This window comes from Balaenoptera acutorostrata, chromosome 3 (genome assembly GCF_949987535.1).
Source record: "Balaenoptera acutorostrata chromosome 3, mBalAcu1.1, whole genome shotgun sequence".
NCBI classification, from domain to species: Eukaryota; Metazoa; Chordata; class Mammalia; order Artiodactyla; family Balaenopteridae; genus Balaenoptera; species Balaenoptera acutorostrata.
The window spans coordinates 1,297,834-1,322,670 of record NC_080066.1 but is presented as its reverse complement, the minus strand read 5'-3'; the positions used below and the strand labels follow the sequence as shown (position 1 = coordinate 1,322,670).

Here is a 24,837-nt window from a genome sequence, read left to right as displayed (position 1 = left end):
TGCCATTTATTAAAACGCATATTTATTCCATAGCCTAATTTGTTTGGGGCTGTGGTCCATTAGTTACTAAATAACCTAGGTATTCATTTTTAGACTAGTCATTTCAACTTAGATTCTTCCATCAACTGGGCGACTGCACCTGTCTTCTTAAGGGACCCAAATTATACTGATCATAAAATATCCCAGAAAAAAATGCAAAAAATCCTTTAACATTTGTGAAAGAAAACCCCACATGTACTCAAATATGCAGGCTATATGTTAATTTTTAAGCAAAAGTTTCAAATATACAAAAGAATTGAGAAAAGAACCTACAAATTATTCTCACATTTAAGATAACAAAGACCTATCTGGGGGGAAAAAGTAAACAAATGTGGCATGGGTTTAAATTCAGGCTGGGCTATATTGCCGAAGTCCTCCAGGAGTGGAAACACTGTTATATAGTGTGTTAGTGGCTAAAATCAAGTCTATTTGATTATATTAATAAAAGAATCATTTGGGGAGGAAATTGTTATTTAAATCTCGATATATAACGTTCACTCTTGAAAATCTTTCTAAAGATTGAGAAGTAAAAAAAAAATAATAACACTGTGTGGAAGGAAGGCTTAAAAACTAGGAACATGGTACAATCATGTTTGGCTAATTTGGGGTCCAAAATATTTAATTAGGTTTGAGACAGAATAAACTGATGAATTAAGAAGTAAAAGTAGACAGTGACTAACTTTACCAAAAAAAAAGTTTCATTTAGTAAGCTTTTTTCCTTTTTTGATTGGAGGTAGACACATTTAAAAACGTATTCCAGAGCACCTAGATCAAGTTGATAAATACCACTCTTTGCTAAGGCAACTTCAGAAATTCATCAGTGATATCTGACCTGGTATAAGTAAGTTTCTGATTTCTATTAGATGAAAGTTAAAAACCAGCATTATCTTAATAAAAAATTGTGGGTAAGACACTGACACACGTGCCATGTAAGAACAAACGAGATCTTGGTCTTGTTTAAAAAAAAATAAAAATAAAAAAGTTAAGCCAAAATCTATAGTTGAGATCCTGCTCTGGGCAATGATAGGTCTTCGTTTGTATAATTAACATGTAGTTCCTTACCTTTCCCGCTTAGTTTTTAATTTATAACAAGACACCGCTAAATTTCAGACAAAAAAATATATATATATATATATATATATATATTTTTTACTCTCTATGATAAATCAAGATGTAGGAGCTTACATAGAGCACACTTTCTTTTATTTAGGTACTCGATTCCAGCTCCCTCTGGATGCAAATAACCCTGGTAACAGTGTACAGAGTCTTCTCTTTGCTTTTTATACTTTTAAAGCAAATAATACATTTTGTCTGTACTTAAGTCTGTGCAAATAATCCTTCAGAAGAAATATCCAAGATTCTGTTTGCAGAGGTCATTCTATCTCTCGAAGGTCATGACGCGAGTTTGTTTCTCTTCAGATAAAGTGCTCCCGTCCAGCAGAACTCAAAGGGTCCCAGAAGTCGAGTTCCGGGAGACCCCGTCATACGAACTCCAGCTTCCCGTGCCCACTGTACATGCCCCAGTGCACAAGCGACAGGATCCGGTCGTGGCTGAGGTCGGCCTGTCTCATCTTGTCGCAGGTCAGACAGCAGTTCTCGTGGCCGGTCACGGGCACCATGCGCTCCAAGTCCAGCTTTGCCACCTGCCCCGTTTTGGAGCGGTGTCCGTGAAGGCTGTAGTGCAGGCGGGACAGCATCTGCTGCCGCTGGTCCTGCAGCCTCCTGCTCTCGCTCTGCAGCATCCTCAAGGCCAGCATAACCAGCAACACCAGGATGAGCCCCCCGGCGATGGGAACGGCGATCACCGCCGCCCGGAACCACAGGTCTTTGGAGGACGTCAGCTCCTGCACTTTGGTCATGAGGTTTCTGCTCCCGTCGTGCTGGTGCCTGTTCCCTTGTCCTAAAGGGACACAAGCAAAATGATCAAGCCCTCCTGGAGATATTCGCGAGTTTTCAACGGGGCACCCCATTAAAGAGAAGCTTACAATTCGATCAACACTTAGAACAGGAATGTCGCCGGTGTGGCAGAGAAGCTTCCAAAAACATTCGTTTGCGAACTGTCATTACTGATTAGTAATGGTCTCTTAGTGGCTTCAAAATGTTGGAAAAACAGGCAAAACCTATGATGCAGACAGACATCTAACGCTCGCGCAGACACGAAAGCTACCCAGTAGAGATGCCCCTTTGCACCCAGCCATGCTTCTCCCTCTGCTATCCCTAATTACATTAACAACAAAATCAGTAGCAGGCAGGCCAAGTCATGGCTGTCACAAGCCTAGAGACCAGGCAAGGGTTCGGTCAGAGGGCTTCTCCCTACCTGAGGCCTCCCCCTTGGGAGGGGCGAGGACGTCCTGCAGCCCCCTGTAATTGCACATGTCCTCGTGGCAGCACTCCAGCGTGGGCGCAGTGCTGCCAGAGTGGTTGTGGACCTGTCTGGCTTGGCAGACGTCTGCTGTGCTCGCGAGAGAGTCCAGGCAGCCATGCGTGAGAGGGGAATTTGTGTTCTGAGGATCAAGAAGTCTGGAGAAGCAGGCGCTCAGCTCAGATTTACACATATAACCGGTAGCCACGCAGTGGGCGGCGTCGCAGTAGCACCTGATTTCACCTGAAAACAAGGGGAGACTGCATCAAACTGCTTCAGAGACCAGATGAGGCGTCCACTCAAGCAACTGCTAAACCCGCAACCTCGAAGACACTCACTTTAGAGAACATTCAGCTGAGGGCTTCGAAGGGCAGTCCACGTGGACGGGGAAAGCCCTTTGTGCAAGCCGGTGCTTGAATCCCAAGCCAGGGAAATATCATCTTAGAAATGTATTAATCCACGTAGCAGAGAAAAGTTCAATTTAGGATATAAGTTAGCAAATAATGAAAAATAACACTCTTGTTTCTGAAGCAAAATAATCATCACCATAATTTCTCCTACCGTAAGGTAAATTACATTATTTACTCATTTAATCCCACGTGACCGTACAACATGAAATGCTAGGCTTTTAGATTCTGTCAGTTAAGTATTTGATCGCAGCTGCTGAATTGGTTACTACCTCAAAGGGCTGCACCGAGATGTAAGAGCTTTAGCTAACACCTCATAAAGCTACTAACTAGAAACACAGCAATCTAGAAGTTGCTCTGGTCAGGGGGTCTGAAAACTATGAAACTGGGTAGCTATTTGCAACCTCTCTAGAAAAGGCAAACTTTGCCTATAAAGATCTACGCATGCAGGGGAGCTTTTAGTCAGTATATTGTAAAACAGGAACTAGGCAGTTTACAATTAGTGGTTTGCTTGCCAAAGTCAATTTCTTTCAGCCCAAATGGAAAGGCATAAAACTGGGAGCAGGGAGGAGGGGGTAAAACTGCAAGGCTCACTACCCCCCCACCCCCCCACCCCAGACTCCCCAGTTTTATGTGTAATTCAACATGGGATCTAAAAGGGGAAACATTGAAACTGAAAAGCCTCTGCTGGTTGAATGAAAAATCCTTAAGGAAACCTCAAATTTTTCTACAGGAAGTGATTAAAAGTTTCCTTTATAAAACTTAGTTTGTGAGTTGCAAGTCACAGTGCAAGAGCTGAGGCTTCCACGTCAACTTCTCGTTGAAATAATCTGGCTCTGGGAGCGCTCGCTCACACGCTATCTGACCCGGTGGACCGCGGCCACTGTCACCTGCCACGGCCGAAGCTGCTGTGAACTGAACTCGGGTACACACCTCTCCCCGGCTTCCTCATCTGAAGTTCGGCCTGGTTACAGAAACCGCCGCCCTGAAATTGAACACCAACACCAACACGGGGCACTACCGCTTTACAAACCTCTTCCCAGCCTCGCCTTTCTTCCTCCCTCCTCCCGTGAATGCCTGAGTAAGAGGTCTCATTTAACTATCTGTCCAAATTCCAGGCCACCAGACCAAACGCTCAGCTTTCAGCAGCGTCTGCTAATGCTTCAGGTCTAAAAAACCAGCCAACTAAACACAGATCTTTGGCAACCTGAGTGCCACCACGCAAAGCCGGAGGTCTTGCTCCTGTCCTGTCTTGCTGCTTTCCTGGTCTGGGCCCAGGTCCCTTCTCCAGTAAGTAGGACCTTCCAGTCAGAAGCCGGCTTTGCAGAAGTTCTTTTACTCCTCTTTCCCAGCTTGCTCGCTCTTTCGCATAAAGCTCACCGGTCTTAAGTGGTGATGACTGCAGATCCCTAAGTCTGACAATTTCCACATACAGATTGAAAGTAGACATAAAACAGATTAAAAGTCAGTTTTGATCCCAGTCACTTCAGACCTCGTGCAGAAAAAAAGAAAGCTGAATACAGCAGAATGCTGCTTCAATGTTTACGAGAGCCTATTTGAAAGGCTATATTTTCAGTGACCTAAAACAGTCTAATAAAATTTTGACAGGTAACTAGGAAAGCTCTAACAACTTTTTTTTTTTAATTGGAGCCACATTTGAGCAAGTTGAATGGACTTTTGTGTTACTGTATTAAAACTCTATTTCTGCCGTTTCATAAAGTTTCTTCCTGTGGCACGTGGAAGGCCAGGAGGGGACTGGTATTTTGAAAGAGGGAACAATGCTCTTCTGTCTGCCCCCCTTTCTAGTTACTGTATGCGGTGATTAAACAAAAATGTCTGCTTCAGTCCGGACGGCTACAGGAGAGACTAAGGGCTTCTTCCAAAGCTTTTGAAGTCCGCAGCAGTCAGAAACCTCTGATCCCCTAATTATATCATTATCAGGCACATAGTTTCGGTATCTGCGACTTATGTCAGCCGCAGTCCGGCCCCGTTCGGCCGGCCTTTGATAGGGCCAGGAGGCTCCCCTCTGCACGCCGCGAGGGCTGTTATTTAGGGCTGATTACAGCCTTCCTCGCAAAGTAAATAAATACTGTAGCACATCATCCTCGCTGGCCTGGCTTATCCTTCAACCTCATGTCTGCTACATGGCAATTAGAGGAAAGGGGGCGTGGGATGCGGGGTGGAAAAAGCTAAAAATGCTTCCTATTTTCTAAAAAAGTATCTGTTCGCAGAGTAAACACCAGGGAGAGTTCCTGGCGAGGGAGGCTCGGAGACCTTGAAACCCAGAGGCAGTTGTTTGGGTTATTTTGACCAAAACGGCGAAAACCTGCAGGAAAAAAAAGAAACTGACCGCTGCTTTTTTTTTTTTTTTTTTGAGTAGCGTTTATAACATATGAGGTGAGTGGGAAACACGACCGCTGACAGACCCCACACCTCCCAGCCCCTGAGAAGCAACACAGCCCACACTCCTGCACACACGCACGCCCCTCGGACGGCACACACGCCCGCGGGCTCACAAGCACCCTCGCTCGGAGACACAGACACACACACACACACTCACGGACAGAGACACTGCAGTACAGACACGCACTCGCAGCAGAGACAGACACACTCAAATACAGAGCCGCGCAGACCACCGAGACACACACTCACGACGGAGACGCGCACACGCGGGCACAGGGCGACGGGGGCGGGGTCCGCCGTCCCTCCCGGCCGCCTCCGCCCCACACTCGGGCCCCGCTCCCCGGCTGCAGCGCTCGGAAGTTCACGACGGGCCGACCTGCACAAACACTCTGCCAACCACTCGCCCGCAGGCTGTCACTCCACCTCCGCGCGTCGGGCCCGGGACACCCGGGGGCGGCCGCGAAGCCACCGCCGCGACTTCTAAGGACTGGGAACTTGTCGCGACCTGCGTGCCCCGCGCGGGAGGCCACCTCCCCCGCCGCTAACAAAGCCCTGGCGGCGGGCGCCCCGGGACCCCGCGCGCCTCCCCGGGGAGCGCGCGCCCCGCCGGCTGGCCGGCGGGCACCCACCTTTGGTGAGCAGCACGGCCATGGCGCAGAGTTCGAGCTGCAGCCAGATGAAGATGTAGCTGGAGTGGCGATCCATGGACGCCCCCCACGGCCGCGGCGCCCCCGCCGGCTCCCGGAGCCGCGGCGCAGCTGCAGCCTACGGCTCCCGGCGCGCGCAGGGCATGGGTGCTGCCCGGGGCGCGGGGCCGGGCCGCGGCCGGAGCATGGAGCGCGGCTGGAGGGCGCGCGAGGCAGGGTCCGACTCCGCAGGGCGCGCTCCTCCGCTCCGCCCGCTCGGCGCGGCGATCGGGGTGGGCGCCCGGCTCCGCTCCCCGCTTTCGGCCGGCCACTCGGCGAAGGCGCGAGCACCGGAGCGCGCAGACACCACCCGCCGCGAGCTGCCGCCTACACCCGCCCGGATCAGGCCGGCTCCTCGCCGTAAATAGCGCCCCGCGCTGGGAGCCGGCCGGCGCCGCCCCGCCCCGCCCCGGCCCCGCCCCGGCCGCGCCGGCGCCGTCCGATTGGCCGCCGGGCTCCAGCCGCCCCTCCCGCAGCCGGGGGGCGGGGCCGGGCGCGGGCGGAGGGCGCTGCCCCGCGGCTCCGAGCGGCGCCGGCGTCTGGGCTGCGGCGGGCGCCGGCCGTCTCCCGCGCTCCCCCTCGCGGAGGCCGCGCGCCCGTGACCTTCGGGAGCGGCGGGTTGAGCCGGGCCTCAGGCCCTGCTTCGGGCCCCCTCCTCCGTGACCCTCACCGCCCTGCCTCCGGCCGGCGTGCGCCAGCGCGTGGCTTCCTTTTCGTTCCCCGAAACTCGCGAGGGACCCGCGTGGCCGCCTTCGGACCCCTCCCGCCGCGCGGCGCGCCTCGGGAGACCGGGGGAGCGGGGGCGGCCCCCGGCGTGGGCCCCGCGGGCCGGCGCGCACCCGGGGAGGGCGGCAGGGCGGGAAGGGGGCGCGTTCAGCCCTCCCCCCGCCCGCTCCGCGCGTCCGCCCCGCCGAGTGATCAATAAGGCCCAGACAGACAGGCTGTTGATGAGCGGGAGCCGCCGAGTTCTCCCGGGTAGACGGGCCGAGTAGCCGGCCACAGACACTTAACGAAAATTAGCAAATCCAAAAGCGCCCGGCGCCAGCGAGACGACACTGGCCGAGACTGACACTCAATTAACCACCCCCCGGACAGTCGCAGGCAAACACACCGGCTGACCCTGATCAGTACCAGCCCCGCGGGGAGCGCCCTTCTGAGATGCTAATTCACTTACTAGGACTTGGGGGGCTGCCCGCCACACAGTGCCCAAAGGCGGTCCTGGGAGGGTTGCTGTTGTTTTTCTATTTTTTGTGGAGAGGAAATTCAGTTTAAAACTCTTATCTGAGGAAAGCTCTTCTCTCCCCTCCCCCCCAAACCTGGGGTTAACAAAAGTCAACCATTTGCAAAATTTCCTTTTAGGATCAGCCAACTTTTTGCGACCTGATAAAATGTCAAGGGGTGGGGCGAGGGGGAAAGGCGCATTTAATGCTAAGGCAGGAGGAGCAGTCAAACCCTTGAGGACTCAAGAGTGCAGAAATTAAGACTAAGAAAAGAAATACATATATCTATAGATATATTTTTGTATACATATATCTTTGTGTGTGTATATAGATACACACACATACATATATATGTCTCGACTGAAAAATCAAAGCCAACCTTGTAAATGAATGTTGTTGAAAGTCCACAGAGCTGCAGGATGTAGTTAATGAAATTGCCTTTGAAAAATAACGTGTATATGCAGAAAGAATAAAATAATTTCATAAACTGCTGTTCTGCCCATTACCTCACGGGATCAAAATTGCATCTAAAAGGAGAGGAGCGCCAGCGCAGCAGAAGCTTTAAAAGGCAGTTAAACTGGTTAGGGCACCAGGTAAGCAGCAGCGGGCGTTTCTTAAGTGGGGGGCTGCCCAGCAGGTCCTGAGGGGAGGTTTGGCTGGTACTTCCTGACATGTGAGTATTTGACAAGTTAACAGCTCTAAGGGGTTTATGCAGACAATACTTGTCTTGTAATGACACACTCTCTTTTAACTCTAGAGAGTCCATTATTAGCCAACAGGAAACTTTTCGAGCATATTCATTCAACTATTTTGGAGCACCCGCTGTAGGCCAGGCTCACAGCTTGCGGGGTCCAAAAGATGCCAGAACCTAAATAGTAAATCACAAACAAGGGATGATAGAGATTATGTGCACAGCTATGATGCGTAAAGACAGCAGAGATAACTAGCCCAGGAAGGGAAACAAGTCCAGAAGGTCTGCTGGAAGCAGTGACATCCGCCATGACGCCTAAAGAATGAAAGAATTGGGAGGGGACCATTACAAGCACAGAGGACCACAGGAGCTTAGGCGTGAAATTCGTTGATCGCACGGGGGCATATGGGTGGTAAGTAGGAGGTGGGTACTTGGGTCTACAAGCAATTCTTTGTTGCTGGATCGTAGACGTGAAGCAAGGAGTGGGCAGAGATGCACCAGAAAATAACCACATCTACCTGTGATGCAGATAAAAATGCCTGTTTCGTGGAAGAGGGTCTGGGGCACGCGTTGATGAAAGTCGTATTGTAGTAAACACTGTGAATGCCTTCCCAGCCCCCTTCAGAGAACGTCCCCTTTCGTCCCCTAGGCACGTCCCCTAGGGCACTGTGCCCCTCTGGCCATAACTAGTCACATGACCCCAGTTGGACCAATTAGGTTCTCTGTTCGGGATCTTTAGACTGAGGTGCTCTCAGGTGGTCAATCTCTAGAGGTCACTTCACGAGAGACAGACAAATTCAGAGTCCCCCTGTCTGCAAAGCAAGAAAAAAAGGACAGAGATGTGCAGGGTGGCAAAGATAAGTCCAAATGGATTCCCGGTCCTTGGCTTAACTTCCGGTCCTTAAGTTCCATCTCAGGGTTAACTCGGGCTCCTCGATAAGGTCCTCTTGTTACTTAAGGTTCTTTTACTTTCAACCCAAAGGGGTCATACTCTGATACTTAACATTTTACTGAGTTAACATCAGTTGTTGTTATTCCAGGATGTGCACTTTTTTTGTTCCAAATACAATTCAGAATAAGAACACCGTGATCAGACAGTGATTCCGCCTCTTTTGTTTTCATTATTCGTTTAATGGGCAGGCTTTTTAAATGGCTAAAAATTCATTTTAAGAGAAATAAGTCTGCACTTTATCTAAGGGTTTTGGAGCAGACATGGACTTTTCAACTAAGTGAACAAGAGTGTTTGAATCAATATGGAAAATCAAAATTGGTTTAGGGATAATATGTCAACTATGAGGCCATATCAATAGTTGAAAGAATAAGCAACCATTTTAATTCAATTTAAGGCTCAAGGAAAATTGCTTCTGTACAGAATTTTACTTGTGTTTTGTATGTAATTTGGTTATTACTTTCCCACAGGTAGGTTGATAAGTAGAGGGGAAAATAGTACAATCTAGTGGGATTTTTTTTTTTAATCAACAAATGAAATCAATGACCAAATTCTTTTTATTCTTATGAAGGAAATTGTGAAAATATAAGCTGGGAACCAGCTATCTATACCCAAGAACAGAAAGCTGATTTTAGACCTAAAACCCGAAATAATTAAACATTATAATAGTTTTATTTTATTACCTTTAAACAGTGTTCTAGATATGATGTATATGAACATATATATACTATATAATCACAACATGCCACTATGATGTACTTTCATGGTTGTCCTATACACAGAAAAACTCTAAATTTTATTTTTCTTATAAATAGGGAAAAAAATACTTCAAGGGTTTTTATGTCCCAAGTCATTTTGTTAACAAAGTTGTAAATACTCTAGCAATCTCTGCTTACCCAAATAATGCCATTGTTCCCCAAAATTATATGTGATACCCCATTTCAGCAATTCCTCTCTCCACGATACAGATGAAAAATAACTCGGTACATTTTGTTCAGAAGCAGTTGTGTTCAAGTTCCCGGCTAGCATACAAACTATTGCAGTCTAGAGATAGAATCTAACATTTCTCCCTGTTATACAAATCTTCTACCAACCAACAATACACAGAGGTTAGATAACACTTTGAATTCCCAGGAGCAGTTTTGATTTTGTTTTTGTTTTTTTTAAAGTCATTTGTTCTCAGAAGTTAGGAGTGCAGAGCTAAAATTTACTTTCTTTGGAATATGGTCAAAGGTGAGAGATTAGCCCAGCCCAAAGGAATGAGTGTCTAGTGAAGTTTTTTCTCTTCTTCTTTCCTCCAAAATGGAAAAGGAGATAAAGGACAGAGTGCAGAGTCCAGGACATAGTGTGATAGGACCTAGAAAACAAGGGAAAGACTGAAGCCCACATTCCCAAATGCCCATCCTCCTACAGACTAGCAAAAACGCTATTGAGTTTTACAAATACCACAGAGTATCTGTTGTGTTGAGAATTTTTAAAGCAACTACGTTTAGAATACAGTAAGAAACGGATTAAAAGAACATCATGAACTTAAAAATGGACATTATTTATAATCAAATAGTATCAAATATATTCTGTGTGATCCTTGATATAGCCTTTGTTCTATTGACTTATATTAATGTAATCTCCAATTAAGCCAGTAGAACTTTTAGAAATTATTCAATAATTTCTGCTAGTTTTGCCTACCTGGTGTCAAATAACAAGGTTGATTCCTTTTGTTCTTTTAACTAAAATGGTAAATTAATCTTTTAAAGCAGAGAAATTATCTTAAATTCCTGCTTAAAGGAACATCCTTGACCCAGAACGCTGTTCAGATTCAAGCAACGAATAGTATTTGGCATTCTATCTCCTTAGCTGGCAACACTTGTCTTTTTTTGGATTTTTTTTTTAATGTTCATGTACAAACCATTAAAATTAAAAGCTTTGATATTTTCATTAGACAATCAAATATTTAGGCTCTTGCTTGACGTTGGCTGAAACCTTGCATCCTGGCCCACCGCCCAAAACCGGCCTGTGTTTCCACTGCTCTACCTTTCTCCAGGCTTCCCTGGTGGGGGAGGTGTCTATGTTCCAAGACCTTCAGTGAATGCCCGAGACCTCAGATAGCACTGAACCCAGTATAGACTATGGGTTTTCTTCCTATTCATACATACCTACAAAAAGGTTTAATGTATAATTTAGGCACAGTAAGAGAATACCCGAATTGCCAGCATCACTCTTCTTGCCCTTTGGGGCCTTTATTAAGTAAACTAAGAGTCACCTGAACACAAGCACTGCGGCTGAGACAGCCCGTCTGATAACTGAGAGGGCTACTAAGTAACTAAGGGATAGGACACAGGGAACAAGAGGATGATTCACATCCTGGGCGGGACAGCGCTGGACACCACGAGATTTCATCACACTGCTCAGAATGGCATGCAATGTAAAACTTATGAATTGTTTATTTCTGGAATTTTCCATTTAATATTTTTGGACAATTCATCAGGTAACTGAAACCTCAGATATAAGAATTGCAGGAAAGGGAGGACTGCTGTAATGACTTCTCCTCAATCCATTCTATTCTAACACTGCATCTTCCAAACTGAAATCTCATTAACAGAACAGAATGAGGTCTTTTGCAGTGGAACTTTGAAATTACTGATATTTGCCATCATGTTTCTATCCCTGCCACTGTTTTTATTTCGCAACAGTGTCTGAGGCAATAATTAGCTATACAGTATTTGTTTTGCCGTTTACAAAGTATCAAGATGCACATTATATTTGATGTATGTGTCCAACCCATGAAATGAAATGCCGTCCAAATGAGCATATCTTCTAATATTTAATGCATTTCAGTGAAATGTTTCCTGCCGGCAGAAGTCATGAAGAGAGCTGCAGGGTTGCACTGAGATCATCACTGAACAATCCTTGTTTTTATCCTTGATATTAAGAGAAGAACTTACAGTGCATTTCCCCCCATATTCGATAATCTTCCTTTGTTCCATTTGGTCACCTAACACATAAGCTCCTATTCTGCTGTGCATTTGTTTAAACACGAGTAACCTTTCACTGGCCCATTCATAGTTTGGTGTCACTTACCTATATTTTTAGCCTATCATTTCAAAGATATCATTTTAAAATATGCACATTTATAGCTCAGTCAAGCTTGTTTAATTAAAAGAATGAGAGACCCACTTGAGATGACTTAATTTAGGAGGGGTTTCTTGGGAGGATACAATAGGCTTATTGTAAGGATACAGCCAGTTGGTAATTTACAAGCATTACTTATCTTCCCGCGAAGCCAGTATCCCTGAAACCAGAAACTAGAACACTTGGGTCTCATTTTCCCAGGGTTCTCTTTGCTTCTCACCTCTCTACCAAACAGCTGGCATCCTTTCCCTACTTCTAGTTTTTGCTCTTCATAACTTCTGCTTGCTTTTATACAATCATAAGCCCCCGTTACACAGGTTGCTGTTCAGCTTAGGGAGAGATCATCTCAAAATGCTCAGTTTATGGTCCGATCAGCTAGGGCAGGGTCCTGGCTGATATAAAACACGACTGCTGCCCGTCATCAAGGTCGTGGACCAGGAAGACCAGAAGATGTGGGCAGGCCAGCACCATAAGGCATATATATATATATATATATATATATATATATATATATATATATATATATATATATATATGGCATATATATGATACACACATAAAACAAGGTTATCATTTAACTTGCCTTTTTATTTTTTATCTTTATTTATTTTTTGTTATTGTTAGAATTAGGCTTGAAAAAAAGATTCACACATTGTAATTGATTGATATGTCCTTATAACTCTTTACATTTATCGGTTCCACCTCCCCTCTGTCTTTTCTTTTTTCTTTGCTGGTTACTTATGGAAACAATCAGATCATTTGTCCTATAGGGTTTTTTGTGGTCTAAAATTTGCTGATTGCATCTCCATGGTGTCACCTAACACGTTCCCCCTTCCTGCTATTATTTCCTGTGAATTGGTTGTTAGATCAAAAGTCTCCATCAGATTCAGACTCAGTTGGTAAGACTACCTCCCAGATGATGATTGTACCTCTCTCAGAAGTTCATTCTGTCTCTTTGCCTCTATTTGTGTGATGTGAAGTTATAGATAATCATTGCCTACATCCATTATTTCAGTGGGGAATGCAAAACCGTGATATTCTATTATTTTATGTTCATTTATTGGCTGGAACACTTCTATAAAGAGAAACTTTCCCCTCATCATTAACTCGCCTTTTGAATAAGAAAAGTATTAGTGAGTGGAATTAAGGTCATTCCTTTAAATTATTAATTTAGTGTGAGTTTATCATTTGAGTGTTTGCTGTCATCAGGATTTTAGTTGCCTGACCAGGGGCTGAACCCGGGCCCCAGCAGTGAAAGCGCCGAGTCCTAACCACTGGACCGCCAGGGAATTCCCTCATCAAAAATAAACTTAAGGGACTTCCCTGGCGGTCCAGTGGTTAAGACTCTGCCCTGCCACTGCAGGGGGCATGGGTTCGATCCCCTGTCAGGGAACGAAGATCCCGCATGCTGCACGGCACGGCCAAAAGAAAAAAGGACAGAGACTCAGTGCCCCTGTGGCTACTGTCAAGTGGTCTAACATACGTGTAATTGAAATTCCAGGAGAGGGGCTCAGAGAAAATATTTAAAGAAATGAAAGTTGAAAAATGTCCAAATTTTAAAAATAAAAGTAAAAAATGAAAAACTTAATGTAACCAAATGAAGGTGGCCCATCTTACATGGACTAAAGACTCAGAACATTTCCAGAATCCAGGATGGAAAAACCACTTTGAACTTGGATTATTTTTAATAGACAACCATCTTGAATATCCTGTCTTTTCAGTTGACTGCGGCAACTAAAAGAGCTTTTTTATCAGTTTCCTGAGCGAGATGGGTATTTGGGGTAAATAATCATCTAGCTTTCTCCACACATGCACTTTGGATACCAGAGGCCAAGGTGCCTGCCAGTCTGTAAGTAACACGTGAGCCAAATCCATCAGCTTTACAACCAAAAAGCCAAAGTAGTCACTTGCTTCCTTAGAGTTCCACCCGCTCTGCCCTACCCCATGCCACTTAGCTGTTCCTCATAAAATCACAGGAGTATGAAGACAGCTCTCTAAAGAAGCAGCATTGTTTTCTTCGTTACTAAATTTTCCTTTTCTACCTGGCTCCTCAAGGAGTTTATAAACCCTGAAAGACCAGAAAACCCATCTATCACTCCTTTATTCCCTTTGATGCCTTTCACAGTATGGTCCTGAATACATCGTGGGGTTTTTTTTGTTTTTTTTTTAATTAATAGCTACTTTATTTATTTATGGCTGTGTTGGGTCTTCGTTTCTGTGCGAGGGCTTTCTCTAGTTGCGGCAAGCGGGGGCCACTCTTCATCGCTGTGCGCGGGCCTTTCACTATCGCGGCCCCTCCCGTTGCGGGGCACAGGCTCCAGATACGCAGGCTCAGTAGTTGTGGCTCACGGGCCCAGTTGTTCTGTGGCATGTGGGATCTTCCCAGACCAGGGCTCCAACCCGTGTCCCCTGCATTAGCAGGCAGAGTCTCAACCACTGTGCCACCAGGGAAGCCCTACATCTTATTTTTAAGAAGTAGATGCCAATGAGTGCATTTCCAGTGGAAAGGCTGTAACTTTGTAGATGAGGAAACATCACTAAGCAGGAGACTGAAGACCTGAACTTGCACCTAGGCTCCATCATTCAATGTGTGATCACGGGCGATGAATTGTCCCCTTTGTGCCTCACCTCCCCCTTCCCGTGAGGGACAGCAGTGGTGCGTGGCCTAGCTGCCTCTGATATTCCTGCAAGAAGAACATGAGACCATCTCATGAAGTTTTAAGTGTGAAACCCTATAGAAATGTTACATGATTTTCCTTAAAATCAAAGGCTTTATTCAAATCCATGTTTTAATCATCTGGATACACTGATGATTGCTTCAGGGCTTTCCAGCTGGTTTTAGGATTTTCTTCTCCCCGGAGCTGAGGATCGGAGGTACGAACGATGCCACAGCCAAGCCAGGCTGGCAGGGTGATGTCCCTCTAAACACAGCAAGACTCTTGCCAACAAAGTTTACCTCCCAAGAATGTAGGTAGTCCAAGAATCAGCCGAGACAAATTGGTGGGCTAACTTATCATTACACAAGAAATATAGCTGCTCCCAGGAGCCATAATTCATGCCTCTGGTCTTCTGGGAAAGACAAGAAGAATCTTGCACCTTAGCATAGGACTCCTTTGGATTATCCAGCTCCAGTTCAACAGCATTTTCCAAAAAAGCCCGATGCTGCTTACGCACTGTCAGAAGGAAGCATTTCCCAATAAAACCCTGACTGATTACGGATGTACTTGCCACGAACGACTCATGAGCCACGCTCTTCTTTATGGAGGATCAGTAAGATTACTGAAGAGCCTCCTGCCCTCAAAACGCTTTCAACCCTGCCATCCTTCTTTTAGGTGACTGTCTAACAAATGTTTGGAGAAACTGGGGTGGTGGAGGGGGGGCTGACATGCTGACGTTACTTTCTCCCTAATCCTTCAAGCCATCCCCGGAAGCCCTGCAACTTTTCTGGAAATAGGTGAGTTCAGGCCCTTGATAGATGCAGATAATGCAGAGAAAGGAACCTATGTTTTCATATTTTTGTCTCGAGGTGTAATCAAAGCCCTTTCAGGTCTAAAATCTTTTCGTTTCCATCACGCAGCCAGGAGTCCAGCAAGACAAGGGAGATAAGGGGGCGGGGGGCGGGGGATGGGTGGTAGCCGCGGAGGGGATGCGGGGGGGGGGGGGGGCATCTTCCATCTTGACGGGTCCAGGAAGGTTCGGGAGCGTTAACCCCAGGCTCTGCACGTTTGTCCTGGTTCCCGGTTTACTGGAAGCAGAGGAGTACCTGGAGATATTAGTGTGAGCAGAAAATAAATGCTAATGCAGGTTTCTCTGAGTTTCCGTTGCAAATAGAAAGAAGTAGCAGCAGCGTCGCCGTGTGGGCCAGTCGGTGGGATGCTAGCGTCTGTTCTAGGGAGGCCTCGGGCCGCAGAGGGTCGGACAGGAAAAGATGGAGGAGGGGAGGGCGCGTGGGCCCCGGGGAGGGAGCGGGAGGCGGGCGAGAGAGGAGGGAGCGAGATCCCTGGGGGCAGCGAACGCGGAGAGCCCCGCATCCTCATCGAAGGTACCGGCGCCGAGGCCGCAAGCAGCTCCGCCGCTTCGCGTGGCTCTGCAGGGACCCGGCGCACCGCACCAGCGCCGGTCCTCCCGCTCCGGGCCCTCGCGGCCTCGAGGTCAGGGCCCCTGCGCCCCCGCTGCCCGCTCACCTGCCGGCTCCTCCCGGCTGTTCTCTGCCGCCCCGCCCTCCCCGCCGCCTCCTCCCGGACTCTTCCCAAAGTAAACAAGGGGCAGACTCTCCTGGTCTGGACAGATCCCCCCAGGCTAGAGTCTGCAGGGATTGGCGATGCGACCCTTGTGCCATCGCCCCCCATCAGGCTGGAGTTCTCAGTCCTACCCGCACCAAAACCTCCTTCCCTTTCCCCTTTAACGCAGGGAACAGACGTGGGTCTTCAGAACAAGCCCGGTGGAGCGGGGGAGAGAGGAGGGTGGTGGATGGGATGGGAAAGGGCTTTATTGTTGTCTAACTCTTGGTCAAAATGGGATCCGGGAATCATTTAATTACTGCAAGCAGTCGAGGGTGATGGGATAGACGTTCCTGACTGGCACCCTGCGGCTGTAGAGACGAGGCCAGGGGAGTTTACGTGGGTTTGGAAAAACCACTGTTTTATATAAATATATTTATAAAGTATATATATTTTCCTGATTGCAAAAGTTATGCATCATTGAAGAAAACTTGGAAAACACAGAAAAGAAGTGTGAAACTTCTGTGGCCAGGGCAGGTGGCGGGGCACTGTCCCTGGTCAACGTCCCTCAGGAGCTCCCAACTCAGAGAAGAGGAGGGAGGTGTTCCCTGCCCCTGGGGCTCTGCATAGGGCTCCGGCCAGCAGTGTGTGTTTTTGGCCAAACATGGACAACCCTCCCCAGGTCTATTTTGTCATGCGTCAGGTATGACCAGTAGAATGATCTCTAAGATCATTTCCAGATTCTGTGGAAGAGCCTCAAAAGTGAAATCAGGGTCCAAAACAGCGAGGGCCACCTTCTTTATCAAGTCAAATAAAGTGGAACTACTACTTTTCAAGAAATGCTTTATGAAGGCCTCCAAAAAGCAGCCATCTGACCCTATCCATCATTTAGGAGCTCTGTCCCTTAAAAACAGATGCAGATCATAGCACAGGTATTTGACAAGGCAACTTGGTGCCAGTGCCAGTTTAAAAAAGTCCACCACCAAATTATGACTGTCCTACTGGAAACTGCACTGATCAGACCATTCTAGAACGTTAGCTTAATGCACCTTAAAAGGTGTTTGGAAGTGATCAAGTTGGTAAAGGCACTCAGTGCCACGCTTAACAATAAACGTGAAGGGAAAACTTTCAATGATAAAAAAGGAGACTTGCTTGTATAACTGCAGAGGGCACACCAAGGACCAGTGGGCACCAGCACTAAGCTGTCAGGAGGACTTAAAAGTAAGGAAGACCTTCCTAGCATGATTGCTCTCGGGAGCCGGGAGGGGCCGTGGTTCTCCAGCACCAGAGGAAGTCCGGTGAAGGACGTGTGAACCAGTGGTTTGAGCAAGAGACCCTTTAAAATCTCTTTCAACACTAAGATGCTAGAGTTACAGCCACAGGTTCTGGTTATAGATGAAACGCTGTGTCATTTTCCAGAAGTAGGGAAAATGCTGGGCCTTGGAACTCATGAAGGACTAAGGACTGAAGAGTCAACTCAGACTGTGCCAAGCTGTTTCAGACCAAGGACGTCCCGCCGAGGGGATGAGTGAGGGCTGAGGTTCAGCTCCCATCCCCAGAGCCACCGCGCACCCTGGGGTTTGCCCTGACTGCCTGAGAGGAGGTGCCTTTTTCTAATTCACAAAAAAAGCATAGTACGACCCAGCCCTTACTAACCTGGCAGGTCTAGTTCATTGGCAGGGAATCATAGCGTGGGCTGCAAAGGGCAGATGGACCACAGGAAGGCAGCCAATAACTGGGCTGTTGAGTCAAGTTTGGGATCCACACAAGACCAAGGAGAAAATCTCAAAACCACTTCAAACTCATAGACATTCTCCCAAACCTGCATCGTGTGTTACTGAAAGCCACTTCCTTTCTCTCTGTCCTGACAGAGTCCATCTTCTTTCACTTGACAAGTGGACAGATTTAACTTTCTATGGGGATAAAGACTCAGCAGACCTTAACAAGCTTCCTCCAAAATCATCTCATATCCATAGCATAATTCGAGACCCACCCCCCCCCCCCCGCAAAAAAAAGGCAGAGGAGGGCGGAAGGAGAGATGGGGGAAGAGGAGGCAAGCCGGGGATCCCACATCTTTCTTCACGGTGGTGCTGTAGTTTATTTTCCCAGCTTTTGCTAACACGTTATTTTTTTTTCCATTCTTTTTTTAAAATTGAAGTAGAGTTAATTTACAATGTTGTGTTAACTTCTGCTGTACAGCATAGTGATTCACTTATACATATACATACATTCTTTCTTTATATTCTTTTCCATGATGGTTTATCACAGGATATTGACTATAGCTCCCTGCGCTCTACAGTAGGACCTTGCTGTTTATCCATTCTCTATATATAATAGTTTGCATCTGCTAATCCCAAACTCCCACTCCTTCCCTCCCCCACTCAGCCTCCCCCTTGGCAGCCACAAGTCTGTTCTCTATGTCTGTGAGTCTGATTATCTTCCCTAGAAAGGTTCATTTGGAACATGTTATTTTAAATTCTTGATAAGTCGGCCTTGAGATGTTCCTGGGACTGGGCCCTGCAGAACCGGGAACAGAACCGCCAAGCCCAGGCTGTGCCCTTCCTGCTGTTGAAAGCGCTGACCTCCCAGCATCCTCCCCGTGCATCATGGGCCCCTGAGGCCAGAGTAGCAGCGCCGGGAACGGGGCCTCTGCCCCAAACCACCAGCTGCTCTTTTATCACATGTCTGGGTTCTTAACTGTGCATCATTCAAGTTATTTAATTGTGTTCACTCTCTAGAGAACGTAAAAAATGTTTAAAAATGAAAAAGCAAGTGGAAAACCCACCGAGGTAACCCTTTATTCCTAAGCCAACACTGGAACGTACACAGCCATGATCAGTTTTATCTTCCAGAGAATAAAGACGCACTGTCTTTGCAGCCCAGAGCTTTCTCCTCTTGGAGGGGACACACCCTCTGGCCAGAGGGTCCGGCCTGGGCTTGGGTCTTTCTCGCCCTCTAGTGACCAGAGGGAAGCAGCACCCACCTGGGAGGACGACGGCTGCCCTTTGCTGTTGACACAGAAAGCGAGGTCCTTCTAGGGGAAACGGAGACTCAGTGTTTCAACGAACGTGTCTCAGTGTCAGGCGGTGACCTCAGTAAGAGGGCTGTGAGCCCTGTTCCCAGAAGCTCCCTAGGGCCTCGGACAGTAACGGATAGGCTCCTCTGGGCCCGAGGCCGGGGAAGCTGGTGGCAGCAGGCACGGACAGCTGCGACCGCCGTTCTGAACGTAGCACCCTTCCCCGTGAGGGCCTGTGTCACCCGCCAGCAGGCCAGGGCGCCTCCCAAGGAGGAGGTCATATTCTGGGCCGCCCTGGTTCATTCCTTGGTTTTTTGTCTTTTTGATGGAAATGCGTTTACTGAACAGAACCCCCGAGGGGCATTGCCCTAAACCTCTGAGCCCTAAATGTGTGCGTCATTCCTACAAATCCACAAACTCCGGCCAACTTCAACTTTCAAAAGCAAATAGAAAACCTCCAAACACATGAATTAAACAGAGATCCCCTCCTCTCCCAATCCACGCAACACCGAAGGAAGGTGACTGACATTCCCGGGCACTGAGGGTGGCATCGCGCTGCGGACACGGCCTGGGGCCCCACTCCCCGCCCTCACGCGACCTGAGGACCTGACTCCCATTTGGGTCGAGATCAAAGCCAAGAGGCTAACAGGATAATTCAGGCTCCAACTCCACATGAGTTGCCAGTCTGGACTGATCAAATTAATCAAACAGCTCCTCTGGTACTAAGTAAGAGCTACGTGAGGCCATGTCAGCCTCTTTTAAATGAAATCATGGAAATGATCACGTCTGTCTCCGGCTTCAGAGCTGAGGAAGCCGAGAAGAGGTTCACCCCCCACCCCGGGGTCACGGCAGCTGAGGCCCCCACGGAGACTCTAGGCTCAGGGAATCACCGTCCGGCCCGTCTCAAAGGTAGAAGCTGTGACGGGCCACCACGTTCACTGTCGGTTTCTCCTTGAACCAGGGTATGGGTAGAAATTGTGAGCATTTCTGAAAGTCCATAGCAACATTCTGGTGATATTGAAAGGCCAAATTACCTCTTGACAAAAGGAGTAATTTGAGGGAGAGGGGAAAAGGAGAAGAGAGAACTTCTGCTGCTTAGAATCGGGCTGTTTACAAGTTGATTGAACCACCGTCACACCCAGACCTCACTCACCTCCTCCGAGCCTGAAGTGAGGATTTCTGGGAATGGGTTTGGGGTCGTTCTTGGATTTCAGCTTTCGTTGCAGGAACCAGCCTGCCTAGGTAGCTGTCAGTGACCGTTTTCCCTGATGCTTGATTTCATTTGCAATCTCCCTCTGCTCCGACCTTGGCCTTTTCCTGTAGAAAATGTTCCCTGACCCTGACCCTGACCTCGGCGTCATTAGGTACATAAACCAAAGCAACGAGAATCATAGCCTTCACACCATCCAGGATGCCCACGCCCACCAGGGAAGTGGTTTCCAGGGAAGGGACCCCTCAGGGCTCCTGACTGAGGTCCATACCTGATTTCCCTCTTGAGGAGGATGGTGGGAGCCCCACCAATCACTCCTGGAGATGACGTCTCTTCCAGGCCACCAGGAAGGTAGCCGTGACCTCTCCTGGGGCCCTGCCCTCGGGGGACCCAGCTTCCCACCTGACCTTGCTGCTCCGCGGGGTCCTTCCTCCTCTGAGTAGCAAGTACTTGGAACTTTGTGATCTGGATGCAAGAAAGGCAGTGGGAGAAGAGCCCTGGGCTGAGCGTCACCTTGACCCCAGCTCTGGGTTTGGATCAGCTCTCACTGAGCCCCTTGGGGTTGCAGAATCCTCAGCTACAAAATGAGCCAACCTGAAAACTGGCTTCTCGAGTCCCGTGAGGCTCTAGAATCCAGAGCCTCCCTTGTGATGCCCGCTTGTGTGGCGGAGGGTTAGTAACAGGCCGGCAAGGTGGGGTCCTTCAGGCGGAGAAAGACAGGTATCATGGGGTAGCGCTCACGCGGGGAGTCTAATTTAAAAATTATACAAATGAGCTTACTTACAAGACAGAAACAGACTCGCAGATTTTGAAAACAAACTCGGTTACCAAAGGGGAAACACGGCGGGAGGGATGAATTAGGAGCTTGGGATGAACATACACACACCACTATGTATAAGATAGATAACCAGCAAGGACCTGCTGTAGAGCCCAGGGAACTCTACTCAATCATCTGTGATGACCTATATGAGAAAAGAAAAAAAGAGTGGATATATGTGTATGTATAACTGAATCACTTTGCTGTACACCTGAAATTAACACAACATTGTAAATCAACTAGACTCCAATAAAATTAAAAAAAAAAAAAAAGCGGGGCCCTTGTTCTTGGTTTCTGCAAAGGCTCCAAGACCTAGTTTACGGTTTTCAAACATGAGCAAGTGTCGGAATCATCTGGAGGGCTTGTTAAAACAGACTGATGGGGGACTCCCCTGGTGGCGCAGTAGTTAAGAATCTGCCTGCCAGTGCAGGGGACACGGGTTCGAGCCCTGGTCTGGGAAGATCCCACATGCCGCGGAGCAACTAAGCCCGTGCACCACAACTACTGAGCATGCGCTCTAGAGCCCATGAGCCACAACTACTGAGCCTGTGAGCCACAACTACTGAAGCCCACACGCCTAGAGCCCGTGCTCCGCAACAAGAGAAGCCACCTTAATGAGAAGCCTGCACACCTCAACAAAGAGTAGCCCCCGCTTGCTGCACCTAGAGAAAGCCCGCATGCAGCAATGAAGACCCAACAAATAAATAAATTTATTTTTAAAAAAATTTTTAAAAAACCAGATTGACGGGCCCCAAGCCCAGGGCCTCTGATTCAGTAGGTCGGAAGCGGGGCCTGAGAATTTGCATTCCTAATAAGTTTCCAGGTGCTGCTGATGCACCTGATGCTGCCACACTTGGAGAACCTTCGCCCTGAGCTTCACGGGAGACGCCAAGTACCACCCCCAGCCCACAGCCCCAGAAGACGCGGCGAGAGACGGTTGAGGGATTGTACACCTGCTCCACCAGCAAGACGGAGGCTCCTCCAGGCAGACACTGAGACCTACACCTGCCGACAGGTTCCCAGGTACCCTACGAGCTGTCTCCTGGCGTTAGCCTCACGGAGAAGTACGTAGTGACAACTAATGTTTATGTAACGCTTTACGGTCTCTGAAGAGTTCTGCTTTACCTCATTTGTTCATCCTGACCATCCTATGATACAGAGAGGGGAGGTATTATTATCGCCATTTTCAGAAGAGGAAACCGCAGTTCCTAGTGGTCCCGTCTTTGATCTGCATCACAAAGCTAAAAGGCAATGGAGCAGGGACCCAGGACCCACCCAAGGCTTTAGAGTCACTTTACCAAGCCACCCTTCCAGATACTCTTCTGGGTAATTGGGGCACTGTTTCTAACCAAATAATTATTTCTTTGAGGTGCTAACTTGGTATCATCTTAACACAGGCAAAGCCATATTATTCAGAAAGTCCTTTTCTCTGGCCCAACTGTCATAACCCAGTAGAAACCTGAGCGGGAAGCCTTACTCTTGCATTAGAATGTCAGCCACTCTAGTGAAATAGTAAATTAATTTAGATCATATTTCAATCATCATTAGTATCAAATAGTTTTTCTGCGCTGCCCCATGTGCTAGAGAAGGGCTCCCCAGATAAGATTGCCAGAGGGAAAATTTGATACTTAGTTCTCAGTTTTGATTTTTAAAATCTCTTATCGCTTTCTGGATTCCTTTCTGTGTACACTTAACTTGGTTAACAGCAAGTCCTCGGAGACAGTTGGCAGACAGGCGGTATAAAGTGATGGCTGCAACTGGAGGGAATGAAGGCGCCCTCCCCTGGACACACCCTTCACCATCAATGGCGATGAACTTCCCAAGTACGTCCATCATCCCTTCGGGGAGCGCTGCCCGTGATGTCTTTCAGGCTGAAAGCTCCCATGCGGCCACGGGGAATGTGAGCCTATTTATTAGGATAAAGGAACCACACCAAAAGAAACCACCCATCATCTTAAATGTTTCTACTTGAGGACAAACGGACTGCCTTACAAGGACTCCACTGTGCTTGCTGTGTTTTGAAACATTGACTCGGGATAGAGCTTTGGCAAGAGAGATTAAGAACCTTGCTCCTTCTTCCTGAGATTCTCACCCCGTCACAGGGTCCTGCATCCCTCATTAGCCATGCGGCAAGGCTGGCTGGAGCCTAGGTTCTGACCAGTGGGATCTCCCAAGTCACACGGTACCGAGAGAGTTGAGCTTTCTGTCTTACAATCAAATCCCTGTCCAAGCAAGCCTGAGGCCCTGAGACAAGATTCTAAGCAGAGAGGGAAGGACAAATATCATTGGCCTCCTGGCCGCCATGCAAGTTGGATAGTCTCCAAGCACCAGCTGGAAAGAGATGGGCCTGGGAGAACAGCAGTGGCCGAGCAGAGGAGGGCCAAGGCTGGGTGGGTGTGTGGCCTGGGGTGTGAACGGTGCTAGCCATAGGGAAAGGAGCAAAAAAGTTATTAAGATAAGTGTTTAGTAAAAGCTTATTAAAGAAGTTTCAGCAAAATGACTTCTAGCAAACTGGCTGAGAGCCACCCAGAGATGCCAACTGGTCTCTCCCTTGACGTCTTCCTAGCCTGGGTTTTACAAACTCAACCAACTACCTTCTCACCTAAATTTGGTAGCAGTTATGCCTCTTCTTCAACTCTTACCTTGGTTTAGGATACAAAGCACTGGCTTCTGAGTTCACGGTTCAATGAGGACGCTTTTCCGCCTGTAAACCTCCCTGGCCTCACACCCCCTAAGTGTCTCTCCCCCAGGGTTTAGGGGGCAGTGGACTGGGGTGAGGAAGGCACACTTGGACCCCAAACGCCACCTGCACCCTGGCAACACCGTGACTAGGTCTGTGATTCCTCCAGTCTTTTATTTTTCTTAATAAAGATGGATTTAATGGAGCTGTTTGTTTGTCATACACTTGGTGGCAGTCTTCACGTCTTCCTAAGCCTTTATTTTTTCATCTGTAAAATGGGAATAAAATAACCATTTCATAAGGTTACCGGGAGGAAGAATAAGACGTTACGTGCAATGCACGTAGCACAACGCCCCTCATGGAGGACGTGCTTCCTTGTTATCTGAGTATCTGGTGAGGGCAGCCCTAGGGTTCCGAGGGTTCTGGCCAGGAGCTGTGTGCTGCACAGGTTATGTGATCTGAGAAGTGATGCCAAAATGTGTTTCCTGCTTCAGTGTCTCCCTCCATTTTCTCGATGACCAAGTGGAGGTCCCGACGATAATTCCTGCCGCCTGGGAACATCGTGAGGGTTAACTAAAATACGACGTGAGGGGCTGTCTCCTAAGCTGTAAAGACGGGTTCCTAGTACTCTAAGGGGCTGATATGTGAGGAGGGACCATGTCCAGGAGAATGAGGACGAAGAAAGAAGAACCAGGAAGACACTGAATACAGACTTTTCCCACCCTAAATCACCCCCAAAGGCTACCCCAGCTGTCTTTGAAAAGTCCAGCTCCCCAGATACGGTTGTGCTGCTGCAATGAACGGGCTTGTGCCAGAGGCAAACAGTTCACCATCACTTACTCTTTAGATTGAGAGGTTCCAGACTCACTGCTCATATTCCTGGGTCAACAGCATGCAGATAACGCCGGAAGCTACGGCCTCCGGAATGCAGGGCCGTGGGGCTACAGAGCGCCTCCCTCACTCCTGCTACAGGATCGTCCTTCCCTCCCCACGCCCACCCGCACTGGA

At 48.0% G+C, this 24,837-nt stretch overlaps 1 protein-coding gene across 3 annotated transcripts; it reads right to left on the bottom strand.

The window, feature by feature from the left end:
• Window positions 1–24,837, bottom strand: BAMBI (BMP and activin membrane bound inhibitor). 3 transcript variants are annotated; one of them, XM_057544257.1, is made up of 4 exons: window positions 5,841–6,267; window positions 2,740–2,841; window positions 2,357–2,644; window positions 1–1,939 (listed from the first exon to the last, which is right to left on the bottom strand). In XM_057544257.1, the coding sequence occupies exons 3-4, from the start codon at window positions 2,592–2,594 to the stop codon at window positions 1,521–1,523; spliced, it is 657 nt and encodes a 218-aa protein (XP_057400240.1). In that variant the 5' UTR covers window positions 2,595–2,644; window positions 2,740–2,841; window positions 5,841–6,267; the 3' UTR covers window positions 1–1,520. The 3 variants fall into 3 exon arrangements, with proteins under 3 accessions (XP_057400240.1, XP_057400241.1, XP_057400239.1); XM_057544258.1 differs by lacking the exons at window positions 2,740–2,841; window positions 5,841–6,267 and adding an exon at window positions 24,670–24,837; XM_057544256.1 differs by lacking the exon at window positions 2,740–2,841.

Coding starts and splice junctions, on each gene's coding strand:
- BAMBI (XM_057544256.1), bottom strand. CDS start 5,916: ATGGATCGCCACTCCAGCTACATCTTCATCTGGCTGCAGCTCGAACTC. Junction 2,645..5,840: donor GGCCGTGCTGCTCACCAAAG/GTGGGTGCCCGC, acceptor CCTTGTTTTCAG/GTGAAATCAGGTGCTACTGC. Junction 1,940..2,356: donor TCCCAAGGGGGAGGCCTCAG/GTAGGGAGAAGC, acceptor GTGTCCCTTTAG/GACAAGGGAACAGGCACCAG.